The sequence below is a fragment of the Lissotriton helveticus genome, chromosome 4_1 (assembly GCF_964261635.1).
Source record: "Lissotriton helveticus chromosome 4_1, aLisHel1.1, whole genome shotgun sequence".
Classification (NCBI taxonomy): Eukaryota; Metazoa; Chordata; class Amphibia; order Caudata; family Salamandridae; genus Lissotriton; species Lissotriton helveticus.
In genome coordinates this window covers 1,407,265,102-1,407,283,524 of record NC_136063.1, presented here as the reverse complement: position 1 = coordinate 1,407,283,524, position 18,423 = coordinate 1,407,265,102, and the positions used below count along the sequence as shown (strand labels likewise).

Here is an 18,423-nt window from a genome sequence, read left to right as displayed (position 1 = left end):
ATCATCAGACTTGAGAATTTGTCATCACTGCTTCAATAGATGTAAGCAAGGTAGAGGGATGAGCGCGAAGAATGCTTGAAAAAAAAAACAGGCAGCGGTCTGCAAGATGGTAAGAAACCTGGCTAATGGACTCGACAGGGCCATGCAGGTATGTAGACTTTCAAGACAAGTCGATGAACAATTCCGTTTCAGTGATCAGCAGACCGATCACACCACCCACGCATTTAAGTTTCCACACTTCTTCCCTCCGCTTCAGAATAAGTAGTTCAAAATGCACTATGTAATTCACAAAACGTCAGCCCATAAAATTCCAAGCAACCTGAGCGAGATTATCTCACCTTTCAAGAAATCCAGTGCCCGAGGTTGGTGCCTCACAGCACACTCGCTTTCCACCAGCCAAGTACGTCTTTAAATACAATTTGTGCTTTCTGTATTACGTGTATATATGAACTGTTTGTAATGCCTTTTTAGGCATGATATCAAACTGTTAATAAACCCAAACGGAATAGAACATTAAAAAAAAAAGCCAAGAACAGAAAGTTTGAATGGAGATTTCTCCAGTCTCTGGAATGCCCTTCCTCTCACTCAGATCAGAGCCCAAACTACTCACCTTCCGAAAACTCCTAAAAACCCTGCTCTTCAACAAACCAGAGTAGCTTTCATCGGCTCTGTCATGGGCATGACCTCTGCAGCGCTGGGACGCCTAAGGGTAGTCATCGCGCTCTACAAATTGTCTTTTCATTTCATTACATAACTCATCTCTCTGCAATGTGTGCCTCTTTAGACTGGGCAAGACCTTTGTTAATTTAAGATGCTGACTCCAAGCAAGAGTGCTAAACAGAGCAAATATGCTGTTTTGGCCAAGGTGGAGTACTTGGAGGGAAGAATGAGACATGATAAACTGTAAAGACATGGAACAGTGGCTAAAGAAAGTAGGTATCCGATTGGCCGGGGATTGAGGAGTTGTTTCTAGAAGAGGTTGGTCTTCCTTTCTGCACTGAAAAGAGAAATGCTGAAAGCCTCTTGAAGGTATGGTGCTTCAGATCCTGGACTCATACTGGCACATCTTCTGTTTTCTCCATTTGTGTGTCTGAATTTCAAGCCTTATCTTATGATGTTATGACTCAATCAATCAATCAGGGGGTGTAAAGCGCGCTACTCACCCGTGAGGGTCACAAGGGGCTGGGGGGGTGGGTGCAACTCCAGATCAGTCGAAGAGCCAGGTCTTGAGGCACTTCCTGAAGGTGTGCAGAGTGGTGAAGCGTCTGATGCTGATTGGGAGCTCGTTCCAGGTCTTTGCTGAGACGTAGGAGAAGGGTCTTCTGCCTGCTCTGGTTCTGCGGATGCGTGGGGTCTCTGCCAGGGCGAGGTCGGCAGAGCGGAGGTTCCTTTTGGGTATGTGGAAGGAGACTCTGTTGTTAAGGTATTTGGGTCCGATGTTGTGGAGGGATTTGTAGGCATGAGTGAGTAGCTTGAAAGTTAATCTCTTCTCGATGGGGAGTCAGTGGGGGTCTCGTAGGTGCCAGGCCATGTGCTCGTGCCGTGGGGTTCCGTGGACGAGTCTGGGTGCGGCGTTCTGGATGGTTTGGAGCTTGGAGGGCGTTGCCGTACTCCAATCTGCTGGTTATGAGTGCGTGGGTGACTGTCATTCTGTATTAGGGGGGATCCACTTTATGACTGCTTGAGCCTTGTTGACCACCTGAGTTGGTTATGTTATGACCAGCTATGTAAGTTCTCAAGGTAACTATGCTGCCAATTTACACACTTTTCACCTGTTTGCCAAATGACCATACACTACCCAAGTGTTCAACTGTTGTTGCAGTGATGCTGCCACTAAGCTGCTACTTGGGAGTTTCCTTGGCGGACCAGTACTACAAAACGACTTCTCTAGAACTACCAATGTATTCACATGCAGCACATAACAGAAAGTGGCACAGCTGACAAATGCCCTACGATGGCATCTGGATGAATTCTTGAATACATTTCTAATATTGCTCGAAGGACCAGGCATAAGTAGATGACAAAAGAATGCCTACTGGCTCTTGAGGCACCACCTGTACAAAACACAACTTCTATTACAGTAACAAGTGTTTTGCTGACAACTTGGGAGGTAAGCTCTGCCCAGTCAATCGTCGCAATATTTGCACATTTAAAGGGACTCTGTTAGGTTTTGCGAGGAACACTGCCTGCTTGCCTGCCAAAACCCCTGGGCTGAGTATTTCTAACACCACACCTTTGTTTGCAACCCTCCCAAACTCTCTCAGATGTACGGGGTTGACTAAAAGTTTGATACATTTTTCACAAACTACACTGTGTTTGTAAACATTTGGTACTGCCAACTGTATGAAAAACGCACACATTGGAAAGTTCATCTGAACATAATGGACTATGCCTTCTCTCAACCACTGTGTGTTAAAATTTAAAACTTAAATGTATGTCCTCAAAACGCATCCTAATCTTCATATGTGAGCAGATGGAAGCACACCCCAATGCACATTTTTCTGACCTCAAGGTTTCAGTGGGCTTTGCAGATATTTCTAAAGAGTTCTTTACAGCGGATTAATGGTAAAAACACTTGGCTTCCAGCTACATATGCCATACAAATAAACTCTATGTCACTATTTCTCACTCACAGGTGCAAACAGAAGCAAATAAAGTTCTTCTAAGGAGTTTGAACCTTAAAGGTCCTAATTGAGCATAGAATAAAGTTATCTTTTGATAGCACAGGGCTGCGGTATCTGTAGAGTATGACAACAAACGCTGTGTGTCAGGTTCTTCTTTTACTGATAAATAGTCATAGCTCCAGGTGCAACTCTCGAATGGTGGTACATAGTCCACTCGAGTTTGACCTTTTCTGGTCTCTTGTTGAAGACTTACCATGGCAAAGAGTCAATGATTCCAGACATTAACGGTGCTAAATTTACACCTAGAAATTAGTCACAAATCGTAATCAAGACGCCACGAACCTGTCATGGAAGAAATGGTTCTGAAGAAAGTGTAGAACATAAAATACTACGCTACTACATAATTGTCTACAAGGGGAGAGAAGAGCCTATGAAGACCGCATCAAAAGAGGAACTTGGATATAATCATTGCTCAAATTTATACTCCAGCTGTGTGGCGAGAACGAGTCATCCAGAACAGAAACAGCTAAGGGCACCCTCTAAGTAGACTCAAAGACCCTGGTCTACATGATTGGAATCAGTCACTCCGTGGACAAGGTCAAAGCATGCAGTCCACTATTGTAATACAGCAACTGTTCAAGACTGAGTGCACACTGCAGTAGAAGAGATGTTGATTAATACATTAAAAATTGAAGATTCAAGAACAGCGAGCAACAGGAAACCTAAGTGCAGCAACAATATCCAGACAGCAGTGCACACTGCCAGACATCCTGGACATTGTCTTCAAAAGATAAAACCAGGCACTTGCATTATAAAGCAACCTAAAAATTATCTTCAGGCAAATTACAAGAGCCTAGCATTTAACCCAGAGTTTTTTTTTCAGTATCAATGTTAATAACTACTTTGTGAAACTTATTTTTTTTAAATTGCAGGAAAACTGTCACAAATATAATGGAGAAACTAGATTAAATCAACATATTAAGCATTGAGGTTTTTAAAATCTACCAGGTAAATATTGTTTTTAGAATTGTAAAGGCATACTTACATTGCCAAGTGGCTCATGAGAAAACATCGAAAACCCTTCAAATATATATTCGTGGTCATCGTAGTCTATAACAGTCGGTCTGTCGGTCTAAAACAAGCAATACAGTATATTTTTAAAAAAATCTTTTGAAATGAACATAAACATACAGAAGTGGCTTCTTTAGACAATACTTACTAAGAAGTTTGTAGGTGGGGAAACAGTAATTCGGTAGTGATAAAGTCTACCAGCATTGTTGCTCATCAGTCGACATCGTGGTATCGGCTTAAAAGAAAAAAGAAAATTAAACAAGAAGAAAAAAGAACATTTTCTCCTATATGGTTCGACCGCTTTTATTTTATCTTGGCTTGCTTTCTACTGATACTTATGGAGACAATGCAATCAAACTTTGTTCACGACAGCTCAACAAAAAATACCTGCTAGGTTTATTTACATCATATTCAGTAAACATTTAAAAAACAGTTGACAAAAAGGCACACATCATGATGCTGTTTTTCTCTCTAGTGACTAGTCTGTACACTTGATAAGGTAAGAATGATAAGCCAATTAAAAAAAATCGGTTCTCTGTAAAAGGAGGACTACATACCCCAAAGATTCCACCGCTGTCATGCCTATAAGCTCTCAAGCACCACAAAGAAATTCTTTGTCAGCATTATTAATATCTGGGATCAATGCACATCATAACCAGAATCACAACGTATTCAATGTCAAATGTAATTGCTTTTGTTGTATTGATGGAGTCAATGTAAATGCTTAACTATTGTAGTTACCTGCTAACATTGTGGACAGTACGCCACATTCAGCCTAAAAATCACAGAAAAATGTATTTAAAAGTAATACCAGGAACACACATTTTATTTAGGGTTCAAATTCATTAGGTTCAAACGTCAGGCGAGACCTTGAACGGTTCAAAGTTAACTCACCATTGCCTTTGTGATATCACTGAGATTTACACCAGATATTCCTAATGCGTGACTTAAGAATTTGAAGCAAAACAAGTGCATCATTCCAAAAATATTAATTGGTTTCTGTTGGTGAGTTCTAGAGGTGGGCTCCAAGAGCAGAATGAGAGATATGCTTTTACTGACCGCAAAGGAAACCTTACCATACACGAAGAAACACTCAGTTTCATCTTGGAATATACTGACATTAGCACCTATACATTCCTTGTGATAGCCTGAGGATGTGTTACTTGCATGTACACCCACCAAGTGGCTAAATGATGAGACAGCCACCTACAAAATGAGGCAGTATAGAATTTAGGAAGAGATGCATCTTAAAATAGATTTTTAATATGTGTGGATAGAATATTTATGATAATTCAAAACGTATATATTTAAACAGAAGGCTGCTCACTTGGAAGACTAAATGTTTCACAAACCATTGCACCTTATGAGTTCTCCTCACAAATCCTGCGTCACCAACAGATGGTTTCTACCAATCAATTAATTAAAGTTTTGGACTGATGCTGCGGGTTTTGAGTCTGAGAGTCTATGGGGCTTGCTAACCAGACCTCAGCGTGAGTGACTTGACCTTAAAATGTGTATGTTTGATTGGTGTCAGCTAACTTACTTATAAGCCCCTCGTCTATGGCACATAGGGGCTATAAGTTAGTGGGTCATCCCAGGGGCTACAGGAACGGTTCTGCTACCCTGGGTGTGACGAAGTTAAAACATGGCTCCCAGTCTTGCACTGCAGACTGGAGGTGTGATTTTAAACTGCTAACTCGACTTTGCCATTTAAATTAATGGCAAAGCCAAGTCCTCCCTTTTTAGGGCTTGCCTGGCGAAAGCAGCGCATGCGCTGTCTCGCCAGAGAGGAACTTCCAAAGCGGAATTCACGCGCGTCCAAAGATGGCTGCTCTCGCCATCCGTAAAGCTAAACATGCTCGCGTAGAGACAAAAAAAAGCACGCGCAAGTGGACAGCCCAACGCCATATTTGTGCACACGAGCGCGTATTTTTTTGTCCCTACACGTACGTGGCGGCGTGCTTTCGCTTTCCCAGACAGGCTGAAGGGCCCGGTGGCAGTGCTGAGGAATCCGCCGCGGCACGCGCCCTCAAGCATCGCTTGTTCAGGTTCTGCGCTTGTGCGTCGCTGAAGCTCAAGTATTCAACACTAGGTTCTGCACATTGATTTCCAATGTCTTCACTTACTCACTGATGGAGAGGTCTTAACACCGCTATGGGGCAGGCATGTGAGGGCAGAGTGTTTCTAGCAAACAGCAGGTGATGAAACCAGACCCATCCCGCCCTGCGAAGCGTGGAAATACCACCCGCTTCCTGCCAGGGACAGATAATCTGGGCCCGGCTTGGAAGGACATCCTGCAACTCTGAGCGTCAGATGAGCCTTTAATCGAGAACCGCACCCGAAGCAGCTACGGCTGCAGGGGACGTTTGATCGCTTGTGGTTTCACTCTTCCCTTCACATTTCTCGCTGTGTAAGCAAAATGCTGTCACACCTCCTTTCATTCAGGAGCTGGGGCACAACAGAAACATGCCACGTGCTTCAACGTGATTTGCAGCTTGTCAGTCTTTCAGTGACTGTGTAGGGACTTAAGTAACACACATTTAAACCAAATTAGTTTATCCGCCTCGCCCCAAACCCTAGAAAATGGTAGGTCTCATTTCCGAGTTACTTTGGTTTCTGCGTGTTTGGTTTATCGGCTGTGTGCACATGGGCTCCAAGCTGGACGTGTATACGTTTGTGTTGACCCATTTTCCAGTCCTCCCTTTATGTGTGTGTGCATGGAAGTAAGTATGTACCTGGTATTTGTATAGCCAGACATACCCAGAAGGCAGTGTGGCTATGTACTGTATCCAGCCCAGAGATCTAGTCAGCAAGAAATTGGAGAGGAAGCTAGGGTCCTGGGCAGGGCAGGCCTCAGCACTGCCTTTATATTGAAAGTCGGGTGATTTTATGACACACGTCAGCTGTGTGGGATTTCTATCCAGACCTTTACATGATCAAAGGTGTCCCCTGTCAATCCAACTCTTCCCTTTATCCTTGGATTCCTTTTCAGCAGATATTCGGTTATCAGCAGATCAGTACATTCAGGAAATAAGCACAGCTGCTGGGGAGGTAAAATCCTTCATGATGACATATTGTTGACCCTTAGTAACGTGTACACTTTGATGCCTGATATGATGACAACGATCCACTCCTTTTCCCAGGTCTTTTGGTATAAAAATCAATTAGTACAAATGTAAGGCAGTGCCCATGTCCCGCACCACTGCCATGGCCAGTCTGTGCGGCTACCGTATGTGCTGGATTACCAGGGCTCTGAAATCCTAGGGCAGTCATACTCCTAGTGCGGCCCTCCTGACCTTTACATGCGGACCCCTGGGCAACAGCAGCACTGGGCTGCCATTTACTTGACTCAGCACGAACATGAAAAAAAAAGTAAAATATACAGCAAACACTTATTTAAAGGTTAATTGCAGTTAGAGAAAAGAAGTAACTAGGACCTTAACTTTAGGAACACCACCTTTGGTAAAGACAGACACTAAATATACATTATTTGCTTTCCCTACACCCACTTTACACACCCTGCTGCCATCAGTGCGGCCCTCGGTCACACCATAGACCAAATTCTGCAGCCCCCGGAAAAAATTCTGAGTACCGATGTCTTTGGGTGTCTTGTTGAATAGAGACTTTGATGGTGTGGTTTAAGACTACCTCAACCCACTGATATCCCATACGTGCCACGACTTCTTCTGTTGGCCAAAGCTTTGCTTTTTCTTACGGGGTTGGGTTCTAATGATTAAGATGTCAAAGAATATGCAATTAGCTGATCTCCATGCTTTAACAGCTGTTTTTTGCTTTGCAAGTTTATGGCCCGGAGTTGTGCTGTTCCAGGGGTATATTTTCTCATAGAACTGGAGTCCTCTGCTCAGTATTCCCAGACTAGAATGTATTCACTGTTGGGAGGGGAGTTTAGGCTTGTCTACTGTCTACAAACAGTGTGTCTTGTGTGTACATGGCTATAATGGTGTTGGCAGATTTTGAGCCAGTGAGGTGCTGCTGATGCATGGTGTGTGCTAAGTCTTTTCTCTGCTTGTGGGATCCTTCTCTGTCTTGCTTTTCTCCTTACTATCTCAGAGTTGCCCCCCTTGCACAAGTGCTTTTCGAGGGGTGGCGTGTTTGTGCGGTCCTTTGAGTTTTTTTCCACATCGGGTTAGCCTGTGTTTTTTCTCTCTGAAGGAAAGCGATCCACCAACCAGTTTTGGTGTGACTGTGGGTCGTATGCGTGGTTGTTGTCTGTGTAAGTGATGATTCATCCAGGGATGGGCAATTGTTTTCATAAGTGCTTGGGATTATCGATCCAGGTTTAAGTCTCAGTCTATTGTTTTTGGTGCTAGTTCGATCTTCTAGGCGCTTGGTTGGTTGTTCAGTCTCTCCAATTTCACATTTATTGACTGTGGCGAGGAAGGTCAGGGAGCTGGGGAAGGATTTGATGCAGTTTTTGAAGGTTGGAGAGGGACAGATTGAGTGTTATGACATTTAAATGATCTGGCTTCCTTCTTTCATGGACTAACCTTCGATGTGACGGTCTGAGGTTGTTCAAACCGCTTTAGATGAGCGAACATGAACATACATGCTTTGCTATACAATACCATTAGCAAAGCAAATGGCTTTAACTTAATCACAAACCAGCCTTACTGGCACAGAATATCTGCCACGCTATAGGCTCCTACTGGCCAATCTTGGGTTGGTGGTGGCTAAGAGGGATATAGCCAAGTACTGGGGTGTACCATACCATCCTACACTTACGGAATGGAAATCCAATATGGATCTCTATATGGCGGCGGAGAAAGTGGATTATAAGGCGAGGGGCTGCCCACATAAATTTCGGAAAATTTGGTACCCATGGTTGAAATATTACAAATTGGATCTCGATACAGAAGAGGGAGCCCTGGCACTGTCTCATGCAAGGTCTGGTTCTGGCCCACGAGAAATGTTTTCCCGCCGTCTGTTTAAGATCGGAATTCTGGAAGGTTTTGCCTTATATACTTACTAGACTGCCACTGTTGATGTGAATGTCCTCTCTTGCGTAATCTTCTGCAATATCCATTGTCCATTGCTATACCTTCATGCCTATTATTGATCATATTTTTCTTTGTATTGATGATATCCTTTCCCATCTTTAAGTTTTGTTTATTAATTAAACATAAAGTTCAAAATAAAGTTACAAAAAAATAGAACGGTTTACACTGAGGAAGGAGAATGGAATTCAGCTGCCAAATCAGTTTGAGGGGCATGTAGCTCCCATGGTAAGCAAACCTCTGGGTTGGGCTAGAAAGCTCAAACATGCCGATAGAGGCGGTCTGCACCCTGAGAGTGGGCATAATGGAGAATTCTGGGATAGCCAGATGACACTTCAAAGGAAGTGGTCATCAGGAGGGATGGAAACTCGTAGCCCATTGGCTACTGATCACATACACCAGAGTCTACTTTCTAGGCAGTAAAAGGGCATGCATGGTAACCATAACTCAGATCTTGAAGAACTGGAGAAGAGGAATGAAGGAGGTCTGCTCTGCTGCACCAGGGACCCAGCAAAGAGAGGCTGCACCAACGTGGATTGCACCTGAACCTGGTGGCTGGTGAAAGAGAAGGGACTATGTCTGCTGTGTTCTGCTTATAGAGAAGTCAATTTGGGAGCCCAGCTGAAGCAAGAGATTCCAAGAGCTAGTTGAAGGAGCCTGCCTTGGCATGCTGGTAGCCCAAATCTTCGCCGTTCCTCGTTGCTGTGCAGAACCATGGACCTGGACCTGATGCTCAAAGTTGCCCCCAAGTCTGCTGACCCCAGGAGAGCCGTCAGAGTGCAGTTTGGTCACCCAAAAGGCAAGTTACCATCCCAGGAAGGATCCCCTTGTGACCACAATACCTGGCGACTGGTAGCCCAGTGGTGACTGGACTTCTGCCAGGATGGAGAGGAATTTCGAGGATGTCGACCTCTGTGGCCTGGATCACTTCACCAAGCCCTGGACAGAGTAGAAGCTGCAGGAAGAACCTTGTCAACCGCATTGCATCCACAGCATTCTTGAATATCGTCAGCATCCTGTATTCCTTGCATCAGGACCACTTATATACGAATCTATGGTAAAGCTAAAAAAAAGTACCTAGTACTCAGTAAAAAGGGATTGTTCCTCCGAGGTAATGGTTTCTAATGACATGGCTGGTTCCCCTGACTTAGCCCCCTTCCGGAGTTGGTCACCTAAAGTAACTTAAAGTACCCGCATTGATGATGGCCTAAATGTTTTTCTTGAAAAACTTTTGAAGTGTTAAATTCATTGATTGTGCCAATGCTTGTTCACAGATGAGTAAAAAATGCATATTTACTGCAATTTGTAAATGCTGCATCTCCAGTGGATCTTTTTTCATTTTGGGTGTAAAATTACATAAAAATATAGTCTACTTTTATAAACTGGTGTCGGATTTCTGCAGTGTATGGTGTATTTCTTCTTCAAATATGTTGGTGATTTTCAAAAGATTTACGCTTGTTCCGTTGTGTAAGCCTACCTGCTGCTCATACACACCCAGGGTTGAACAAAGAGGCTTAACAAACAAACCCACTGGTCCTAAAGGGGTTGGAAAGTGTATTACCCGGTGAGGTTGCACACCCACACCATTAATGCACCCCATTTCCTCTCAATTATCAATTACTCACTCAACTGAAGCCGAACGTCAGACCCCTTTCATGGGCTACTGAGCAAATCTGCCACTGCTGTCATAGTGTCTGTTCTACTATGGCAGTGAAAATTGAGCCAAGTTAGCCCCCTTTACTCACTTGCCTCTCAAAGTAGCAGAACAAGCAGTTACAGACTGCCAAGGGATGTACCGAGGGGGACACAAGCTCAGAACTCAAAAATCAATCAACAGACACCAGTGCTTGTCTTTTGAAAATAAAGTACTTTCAGTCCCACATCAGTTCTAAAAACTACACAATTTAAATGAAGCACACATGTTGAGGCCCCTCGTCATGATTCCTCTGTGGAACCACACCACCCCCATTCACTCTGTGCTCTTCCCCATCGAGGCAACCATATCTGGATAGAGCCCCAGTGAAGTGGTACAGGGGTAAGTATGTGACCGGTGAAGATATTCTCTCTCGCAGTTCAAATGTGCAACCAGTTCAGTCTTTTTCTTATACCGGATGTTGTAGTAGGTACGGAAAACCTAGACTGCTTGCAGTAACTCCAGTGTGGTGCACTAACAGGCTCTGTGAAGAGAGAACAGGAGTCCCTTCTGGCTTAACTACATGGGTGCTGCTGACGAGCTCAGCTCGTCATGAGGCGCAACGGAGCTGCCCTCATGACGAGCTGAGCTCGTCACGGCCGTTGGAACGTTCGCACAAGGGCTAATTTCCCCGCTGTGCTGAACGTTCTAAAAACGGGTGTGGCCGAGAGGAGCTGAGCTCGTCAAGAGGGCAGCTCCGCGCGCAGCCCCCCTCCCCCCGCACGGGGGGGGGGGGAACACCCCACGGCGAAGGGGTTAAACATGTTGACCCTCTTCCCCTTACACAATCTGTCCTCCTGCCAGACAGACTCCTTCCATCTTTCAACAGGCAGGCGTCTAGGCAGATCCTCAGATTTTCCAGTAGAAAGTGTACACTGGAGATTATGTCTCCTCACCTCTGGCAGACTAGTAATCAGGCAGACACCTGCTAGGTTGCACAGAAGTCTTTCTTATGCCCTGAGAACTCTCTTCCTTGGTCAAAAAGAACTTGGACATGAACTTTGTGTAAGGCGATGCTTCCCACAGCTGGTAGCACTGGGGCTGTATCTAAATTGGAGCATCAACAGAATGGGATTCTGAAGCGGAATGTCAGCAGCCTTCATGAACAGTAATCAAGGACAAACAAAGAGGCAAGCCTTATCGATAAGCTTCTTCACCATGCCCAACAGAGAGTGTGTCCCACCCCAAACTACTACCATCAACCAAATGGCAGCATACTCAGGAAGAACTAATTAACAGCTCTTTGATAACAAAATTGTAAAAGAATTTTTAAAGGCAGTCCTGAATTAAAAAATATATATATGTCTGAATCTACACCATCCAGCCACAGGAATGGCAGAAATACACTTCCACTGTCTGGGGGGGAATCAGTGCTCATCCTCCGTCGTGTACCAAGAGAAACCAGGAGGAGCATCCACAGTGGATCTCACTACCTTCAGCACTCATTCACACACAGTTTCCTATTACCACACATGTATCACACAAATAATTAACATGCATACACACAGGATGTCAGCTCAAGGTTCTTGGTTTTACAAAACAGAATTTTACACCGGATGAGTTAGTAGGCTTCACTCTCATTGACAGATATGATCTGGGTAAACCAGGGATTCACAAGCCACTCTACACTGACTGCACCACTTTATGGGCTTAATCCAGTACAAGAACAGTTGTCATCTGTCCACTGAGAGAGCATAATTGGTGTTCCCCTCCAGGTCACAGAACAAGTCCAGGACCTCACGTTTGTCGGGAAGGCCTGGGCCTCTATGCACACACTAGGTCAGGATGATGCCATGGACAAATTAAAAGTCAGGATACTTGATATACATGCAGTCAGGCACTCTTGATATGGGTATACACTGTGGAGAAGTTCTTCATCGAAAAAGTAGAAAAGATCTATGCAGAACTTGAGTCGGCAACTATTAATAAGGAACAGCATTTAATGAATCCATCCGTCACTTTTGACTGTAACAACCCAGTCGGGCCCTCTGATTCGGCTTCTACCATGAAAATAACAAACTGGCAACCCTTCGACCCTTTATCTTTTAATGCCATTCTAAATAGTCTCAAATCAGGCTCCCCTAATGACCCACTTCCAGTCAATGTTCTTCAAAAACTAAATTCCTCCTCATTAAAGATTGTCATGGATATACTTAATGCCTCATTGAGGGAAGCCATGTTACCAGCAGAATGGAAACACACAATGGTTCTTCTCCTTTTGAAGAAACCAAATGCGGATCCAGCTGAGCCTTCCAACTTCCGCATGATTTCCCTACTCCCTGTATTTTCTAAGATCCTGGAAAAACACGTGAACCAACAGCTTACACAGTTTGTGGAATCCAATAACATCTTACACGGGTCCCAATCAGGTTTTCGAGCCGGTTACTCCACAGAGTCTACTCTCTTAGGAGTTACTGAAACAAAACGGCGGCATCTGGACAAAGGGGAAACGGTGGCACTCATTCTATTAGACCTGAGTGCCGCCTTTGACACTGTGTCTCATTCTACCCTTTTAAAGTCACTCCAGTTCATGGGAGTTGTTGGCTCAGCTCTGGAGTGGATTAAAAACGTCCTCACTGACAGGACTTCTCTCCTTCGGCTTGCTCCAAGACCTATGCATCTCCTTATGGAGTGCCACAGGGCTCGATACTTAGTCCTATGTTATTCAAACTTTACGTCAGCCCTTAAGCTACCATCGCGGACGAGGCTGGGTTGTCTATCTTCTCTTATGCAGATGACACCCAGCTTCTCTTTTCACTATACGCCAATGACAACTCCAGTGTTTCACCCCTACAGGTAGGGCTGTATAAAATCGCCAGCTGGATGCATACTAACTGGTTAAAGCTAAATGGAGGAAAGACGGAGGTCTTGGTCATGGGGAAGGATAAAGATCTCTGGGACCCGCACCACTCGCCGTCTGAAATGGGTGAACTTCCTAAACCGGTTCAAACTGCATGTAATGTGGACATAGTGATTGATGATCAGTTGACTATGAAACAGCAAGTAGCTAAGACCACCTCTATTTGCTTCACTATTCTCAAATGGCTCCGTAAGATATTATGGATGCTACCTGAATCTACTCAAAGAACGGACATCCATGTCGAGGCTTTATTATGGAAACATCCTTTATCTAGGAGCAAATAGGGAGTTAATACGCAATCTGCAAGTGGTGCAGAATTCTGCAGCCAGGCTACTTCGTCCTGTACCGAAAACATCCTCCATCACAGCCCCCCCTTTGTGATCTCCACTGGTTCAGGATTGAGCACCGGACAAAATTTAAGGCCTTATGCTATATGCATAACATTAAACTAGGTACAGCACCCCATTACCTCTGTTTCCTAGACATATCTTCCGACCCTTCTACTTTGCTCCTCATCCCAAGCTAACTTCATAGTTCCTAGATTCAAACTTTCGCATATGGGCGGACGTTCATGCTCGTATCTGGCCCCAATGTTGTGGAACTCACTACCTTCTCTACTCCGCCATGATGTTAGCCACAACAACTTCCACAAAAGCCTTAAGACCTGGCTATTCAACCAGTAAAAGCGGTTTGCTCGGTCAGCAGTTTGTCCTGAGCGCCAGGAAACCTCCGGGTAGCTGTGCGCCTTATAAATTTCATATAATAATAATAATACACTAGATCGCCATGCAGGGAACATTCCCATCTGAACAAGAATACAGGTGAGGATGCATCAAACAAGGGAGACTTTATGATGCAATTTCAATCTCTGGTATTGCATCTGAGCCAGACCAATCCTATCTGTTACCTTGTCATAAATGACTACATTTCGACTAGTATAAAGGATAAAAATGAAGTGTTTCCAAGTAAATGGACAGACTAAGAGCTTAGTAGGATAGTTCGTATTCTACTATCATGGAAGCCTTTTGTGAAGAATATGGTCTCACTCCAGGCTTTATCCTATTTGCTGAAGCCGGGGCTGGATAAGTATCGCTAGGGAAGAAACTTCAACCAACACGTTGATAAGGTCATAAACTGACCCTTGAAATGCTTAACTCAGGAAGCTCATCTTAAAGATATCACAGATAGATCCTGAAAAGATGGGATGCCAATAAGGCAAGTACTAAAGCTGACAAAGTCAAAAGCACAGTCTGCAACATATCGGACCAGAAGCACCCCTTTTTTTCAATTAATGGCTTGAGGAGATTCCTGGTGGTGGGGTCACAAACACATTACAATCACAGAATAGAAAACCAAGACTTGCTACGGAGTGAACTTGCCGAAAGCCTCTGCAGAAGTCAAAGAAGTTGTAAGATGGAGACAATAATGCAGTTTAGCTCGCAGCTTTTTGTAGGGCTGACCGCTTGAGTCAGAGGAAAGGCAAACCAACACCTATGTTGCATTGGGGCTTAGGTCTTCTAAACTTGCAATCCATTATGCATGGAAATTGATTTATGTTAACACATTTTCTCTAGTTTACTCTAATATGTTAGTGAACTTGATGCTAGTGAACTTGATGCTAATTGTTCTTTGAACAGCCATGTTTAACAATCAATGCATTAACCTACTATTCAGTCGCAGTAAGATAAATAATGAAATTGGAGCACATTGAACTAAATTTGAAAGAACGTAGACCTTTTTCCTACTGCCACATGGAAATCACACGCACAGATAACCAAAGTGTGGTCTTGGAACTTTCAACTAATGGTAAGGATAAAGTACCTGCTTAAGAAAACAATAGCAAAACACCTGGGTACCTTTATAAACAACCAAAACTATGGTATTCACACAGTGCACTTTTTTTTTCTGCATCATAGATATCCATATCCTTCATTTGCACGTTAGTCAGTGACTGACAGGAGGGATAAGCACGACTGGGTAAAAAATGACATTGTATTGTTGCAAATGGATGGTTCTTGCAAGGATCCTGCAAGTGAAATTATTTTAGACTAACTTCACATTTGTTAATTTACAAGTTAAGAGTACAGGAACAGACCAAGTATCTTAAAAAATGTCATGTCCACATTCGATAAGCGAGCTTAGGAAAACAAACAGCTGGGGGAAGGCAGGCAGGCCTTGGTAGATGGCAAGAGGACTAACATATGAATCGGTGTAGTTTTTTTTTTTAGGTCTCATGACATTTAATTCACAATGAAGACCGGGCTTCTGAAAAACTGGTATGGGGAAATGTGATGACATGTATACATTAACCCTACTGAAATCAAAGATGAACAAGCATTGGAAATGCAATAGGTCTCGCATTAGAAAAGTTGGAGTTATTGGTCTTGTAAATGACATATTTTTAAGCACTGAATTCAGTTGTTTTTGGACCGAAAAAGTGATTTTGATAAATTAACCAAATTATAGACTTCGCATCCTGCCAAAGGCGATTTTGGTTTAAGTTGTAAAAAGGGCTGGTTAACATGGTCATGCCAATATTTAAACAGTTCGCTTTTCCGGCTGTACCATGAGCAGGAGTGTCGACTTATGGAGTTTTCAGAAGCAAGCTTTTTTAAATTACAAATACTCCAAATGTTTTAAAGAATCAATTTTAAATGGTCGACTACCCCCCCAAAACTCCATTGGAAAAAAATGGTTCAATTTTTAAAATATTTTATAGCCTTATAGACCGCTGCCGAGTGCTATAACGGTTTTTAAAGGTCCTGAACCTGAGTTATGGGCCCGAGCCGCAGGGTAGAATGTACTTAAATGAAAAGGAGAACACAAAGACAAACATTGGAATGTTGAAGCAAAAAGCTTATGCCATCCATTACAGACCTGTAGCTACTCCACTGTCTTCAGTGGAGCTCTCAACATTCTAATGTTCTAATTAACGCTATTAAGAGATATTTCTTACTGTTATTTTACACTGGTGCCAGGGGAACTGCATCTATAGCTTTTATGTCTTACCCACGTAGTGTTTCAATTCGTCAAAGCCTTTTTTTTTCTTCTTTTTTTACTCCTGGAACCCTGCCTAATGCACTGATGTAATAATTGCCGACAACGGGATGGGCATTCGCACATCACTAATATATCGCTTGGAACGATTTCCGTTGAAGATAATTGCCTCTGAAAACGTTGGAGACCCCTAGTATAATCAAACATATGAGAAGCAGAGCCTCAAAAACGCCTCACTCGTGTCTTGTGCAGATGCTTGAGCCGTACCGCTGTTCCAGCAGGGCGGGGTCGAGTTCAGGTAAACGTTTTGCTCTAGCACCCTTTTGTTAAGAATCCACCACTTAGTTTAATGAAAAGCCCTTTTTCCCAGCTCTCCGCTAGATGGCAGCAGCTCCTCAAAAGACGTGCTAGCTCAAATAAAACAGCTGAAGTTTAGTACCTACTTTAATGACACTAACACTAAAAGCTAGTTACAAAAATATTCCTTAGATTATTACCCATTTTTACACAGAAAACTAGCTATGTGAGGAATTTGCATGCTTCGAAAGAAGGGTACATATAACTAGTCAGAGGAAGACGGGACAGTAGCTCAGGGCCTTCCTCGAGTAAAAAAATCTACATGCAGAATACAAAACATAAGAATACATGTTTTTGTATTTAAAGCTCGGCGGAGTAAAGTGGCACAAGAAGAAAATGCGTTTCTTTAAATTATTATTATCTTTAAATTATGTATTTGTCTTGCGAGGTATGTAAGCTTAAAATGTTCTTCCCCATATTCCCTTTCTTGGATTGGGGGAGAACATGCTCACAGCTGACTCTACAGCCCAAATGACTTAAATGCAGCAGTCTCGACAAGTTTAACCTTCTTTAAATTTCTGTCACAGTTACATTTCACTGAAGGTTTGAGTGCATTTGCGCCCTTATACCTTTCAGCTGCTGAATCACATTTACATTATAGACAGAGTGGTCCCAGACTGGGAGAGAGAAAACAAGGTTTACAGCGAATGATAACACATTTATATACAAGAGACAAGACAAATCAGATGTACAATGTTTTAATTCAAAATGTACCGAGAACCATGTTAAATTGCTACACGCTAGAACAAATGCCTTTTTTTTTCAATTTATTGTAAATAAATGCCCATATATAACAGGAGGGAGGTGGGAGGGGAAGGGGGTGGTAGTGCCGTGAGGGTGTATAGTGAGGATATTTACACAATCCTGAATAAGAAAAAAGGGAAAACAATAAATACACTTATTTTAAATTCCCAACAACATTTTTTGGGGATGATCCCCTGGTCTCAGGGTCACATACAATGTATGAATCAATACACAAGACTTTTTTTGAACACCATGCTCCTCAGACAGCTGTATAAATCATGCTAGCGGTAGAAGCTGGTGACGTGCGGTAGAAGTCTACGTTTCGACCCAAAATAATGCAGGGAAGGTACCCCTTGCGGCGAGGGTCTTCGTCAGGACAACAAGGTAGGAAGGGAGGGGTGAAGGGCAATCCTCCTAGGGATAAGGAAAGAAAGGGAGGTCTCAATAGAGATCATTCACTCAACATTGTGGATACACCACATTGTGACAAGTTAGTTAAAAAACACATACTAGGAACAGAGGACTACATAGCAAAACGATGTCAACCTCGATGGAAATACGAGTCCACATACAGTTAAAACCACACTTTTGGGCTAAAAAAACAAGCCACGTCAGCCAAATCACTCATCCATTATCATGACTGTCACGAGGACATGGTCCCTGTCACGGACGGACGGGGTGTACCTGCTAACGTTTGTCCATTTCCGCCCCGTCCGCAGGATCCCTTGGACGTTTCCTGGATTTCCTCAGCTCTGCCTTCGCTGACCCCGTCACTGGGCCTGCCTTCCTTGACGATAGGGGGGAGTTCCCTGGCATTCCCGACATTCAACCAATCAGGAAAGAGCCCGTCATTTGACCCAAGCCAATCAGATGAGCCAGGGGCGTTTAAGGAAGCCCCGTTTCTATCTGCCGGCGCGGAACCTCCAGGAGAGAAGCTGACCCGCGAGGAGAACGCCAAAGAAGAAGAAGACGGAAGTACCGAAGAGCCGCTTCAAGCATTGCCGGAGCAGAGACTCAACAAGCCAGGAGGCCTACGGACCCACGAGCCGCCCTGCGACGCTT

At 43.6% G+C, this 18,423-nt stretch overlaps 1 protein-coding gene across 2 annotated transcripts in view; it reads right to left on the bottom strand.

Annotated features, from left to right (window-relative positions):
* The window catches only part of DROSHA (drosha ribonuclease III), a 669,472-nt gene that overhangs the window by 302,342 nt on the left and 348,707 nt on the right, over positions 1 to 18,423 (bottom strand). For both annotated transcript variants that reach the window (XM_078687959.1, XM_078687960.1), the window contains exons 8-9: positions 3,844 to 3,930; positions 3,670 to 3,756 (exon numbers count right to left, since the gene is read on the bottom strand). In XM_078687959.1, coding sequence (XP_078544085.1) covers positions 3,670 to 3,756; positions 3,844 to 3,930 — 174 coding nt within the window. The remainder of the gene's footprint in view (positions 1 to 3,669; positions 3,757 to 3,843; positions 3,931 to 18,423) is intronic.